The sequence below is a fragment of the Coturnix japonica genome, unplaced genomic scaffold (genome assembly GCF_001577835.2).
Source record: "Coturnix japonica isolate 7356 unplaced genomic scaffold, Coturnix japonica 2.1 chrUnrandom700, whole genome shotgun sequence".
NCBI lineage: Eukaryota > Metazoa > Chordata > Aves > Galliformes > Phasianidae > Coturnix > Coturnix japonica.
The window spans coordinates 1-2,447 of NW_015440064.1; the positions used below are offsets into that span (position 1 = coordinate 1).

At 60.1% G+C, this 2,447-nt stretch overlaps 1 protein-coding gene across 1 annotated transcript in view; it reads left to right on the forward strand.

The window, feature by feature from the left end:
• Nucleotides 1-111: 111 nt before the first annotated feature.
• Nucleotides 112-2,447, forward strand: part of CALU (calumenin) — a 4,920-nt gene continuing 2,584 nt past the window's right edge. Inside the window, exon 1 of the mRNA XM_015851134.2 lies at nucleotides 112-342. Within this exon, the coding sequence (XP_015706620.1) occupies nucleotides 130-342 (213 nt within the window). The 5' untranslated portion in view covers nucleotides 112-129. The remainder of the gene's footprint in view (nucleotides 343-2,447) is intronic.

The window sequence follows — 2,447 nt, forward strand, 5'->3', positions numbered from 1 at the left end:
ATCCCACCCAGCAGCAGCTGCTGTTTGGTGCCGTCCCAATGGCCGCCATAGCACAACAGCTGCACCCCACAGCTGTTATGGGGCCGTCAGTGGGGCCGGCAGCGTGTTTGGGGTCCTGACCCGCCCCCCATGTGTCCCATAGGAGACATGTACAGCCACGACGGAGACGCCGACGAACCCGAGTGGGTGAAGACGGAGCGGGAGCAGTTTGTGGAGTTCAGGGACAAGAACCGCGACGGGAAAATGGACCAGCAGGAAACGCGCGACTGGATCCTGCCCGCGGACTATGACCACGCCGAGGCCGAGGCCCGGCACCTCGTCTACGAGTCCGACCAGGACAAGGTGCCCCCTCTGCCCATGGGCTCCGACCCTCTCCCCATAGGTTCCCTCTCCGCATGGGCTCCCTCTCCCTACTGCCCGCCCTCCGCATGGGCTCCCTCTCCCCATAGGTTCCCTCCCTCTCCCCACGGATCCCTCTCCCCATAGGTTCCCTCCCTCTCCCCATAGGTTCCCTCTCACCACGGATCCCTCTCCCCATAGGCTCCCTCTCCCCATGGGTTCCCATTCTCCATAAACTCCCTCTCCCCATAGAGCCCTCTCCCCATGGCTTCCCTCTCCCCATGGGTTCCCATTCTTCATAGATCCCTCTCCCCATAGGCTCCATCCCTCTCCCCATAGGTTCTTTCTCCCCATGGGTTCCCATTCTCCATAGGTTCCCTCTCCCCATAGAGCCCTCTCCCCATAGGTTCCCTCCCTAGGTTTCTTCTCCCCATAGGCTCCCTCTCCCCATAGATTCCCTCCCCCCACAGATCCCTCTCCCCATAGGTTCCCTCTCCCCATGGGTTCCCATTCTCCATAGATCCCTCTCCCCATGGGCTCCCTCCCTCTCCCCACGGATCCCTCTCCCCATAGGTTCCCTCTCCCCATGGGTTCCCATTCTTCATAGATCCCTCTCCCCATAGGCTCCGTCCCTCTCCCCATAGGTTCCCTCTCCCCATGGATCCCTCTTCCCATAGGTTCCCTCTCCCCATGGGTTCCCATTCTTCATAGACTCCCTCTCCCCATAGGATCCCTCCCTAGGTTTCTTCTCCCCATAGGTTCCCTCTCCCCATAGGTTCCCTCCCTAGGTTTCTTCTCCCCATAGGCTCCCTCTCCCCATGGGTTCCCTCCCTCCCCCCATAGGCTCTGTCCCTCTCCTCACAGATCCCTCTCCCCATAGGTTCCCTTTCCCCATAGGTTCCCTTTCCCCATAGGTTCCCTCCCCCTAAGGATCCCTCTCCCCATGGATCCCTCTCCCCATATGTTCCTTCCCTCTCCCCATAGGTTCCCTTTCCCCATAGGCTCCCTCCCTCTCCCCATAGGTTTCCTCTCCCTATAGATTCCCTCCCCCCACAGTTCCCTCTCCCCATAGATTCCATCTCCCCATAGGTACCCTCCCCCATGGATCCCTCTCCCCATAGGTTCCATCTCCCCATATATTCCCTCCCTCTCCCCATGGGTCCCCTCTCCCCTTAGGTTCCTTCTCCCCTTGGGTTCCTTCCCTCTCCCCATACGTTCCCTCCCTTTCCCATAGACTCCCTTCCTCTCCCCATATGTTCTCCCTATGGGTTCCTTCTCCCCATAGGCTCCCTCCCTCTCCCCATAGGTACCCTCCCCCATGGATCCCTCTCCCCATATGTTCCCTCCCTCTCCCCATATGTTCCCTCTCCCCATAGGTACCCTCCCCATGGATCCCTCTCCCCATAGGTTCCCTCCCTCTCCCCATAGGTTCCCTCTCCCCATAGCTTCCCTCTGTCTCCCCATAGGTTCCCTCCCCCCATGGGTCCCTCTCCCCATAGGTTCCCTCCCCCCATGGGTCCCTCTCCCCATAGGTTCCCTCCCCCCATGGATCCCTCTCCCCATAGGTTCCCTCTCCCCATAGCTTTTCTCTGTCCCCCCATAGGTTCCTTCCCCCCATGGATTCCTCTCCCCATAGGTTCCCTCTCCCCACAGATCCCTCTCCCCACAGATCTCTCTCCCCATAGATTCCCTCCCTTTCCCCATAGGCTCCCTTCCTCTCCCCATAGCTTCCCTCCATCCCCCCATAGATTCCTTCCCCCCATGGATCCCTCTCCCCATAGGTACCATCCCTCTCCCCATAGGTACCATCCCTCTCCCCATAGGTTCCCTTCCTCTCCCCACAGATCCCTCTCCCCATAGATTCCTTCCCCCCATGGATCCCTCTCCCCATAGGTACCCTCCCTTTCCCCATAGGTTCCCTCTCCCCATAGGGTCTCCCCATAGGCTCCCTCCCCCCATAGGTTTCCTCTCCCCATAGGCTCCCTCTCCCCATATGTCCCTCCCCCCATGGATCCCTCTCCCCATAGATCAGGCTCCCTCTCCCCATAGATTCCCTCCCCCTATGGATCCCTCTCCCCATAGGCTCCCTCTCCCCATATGTCCCTCCC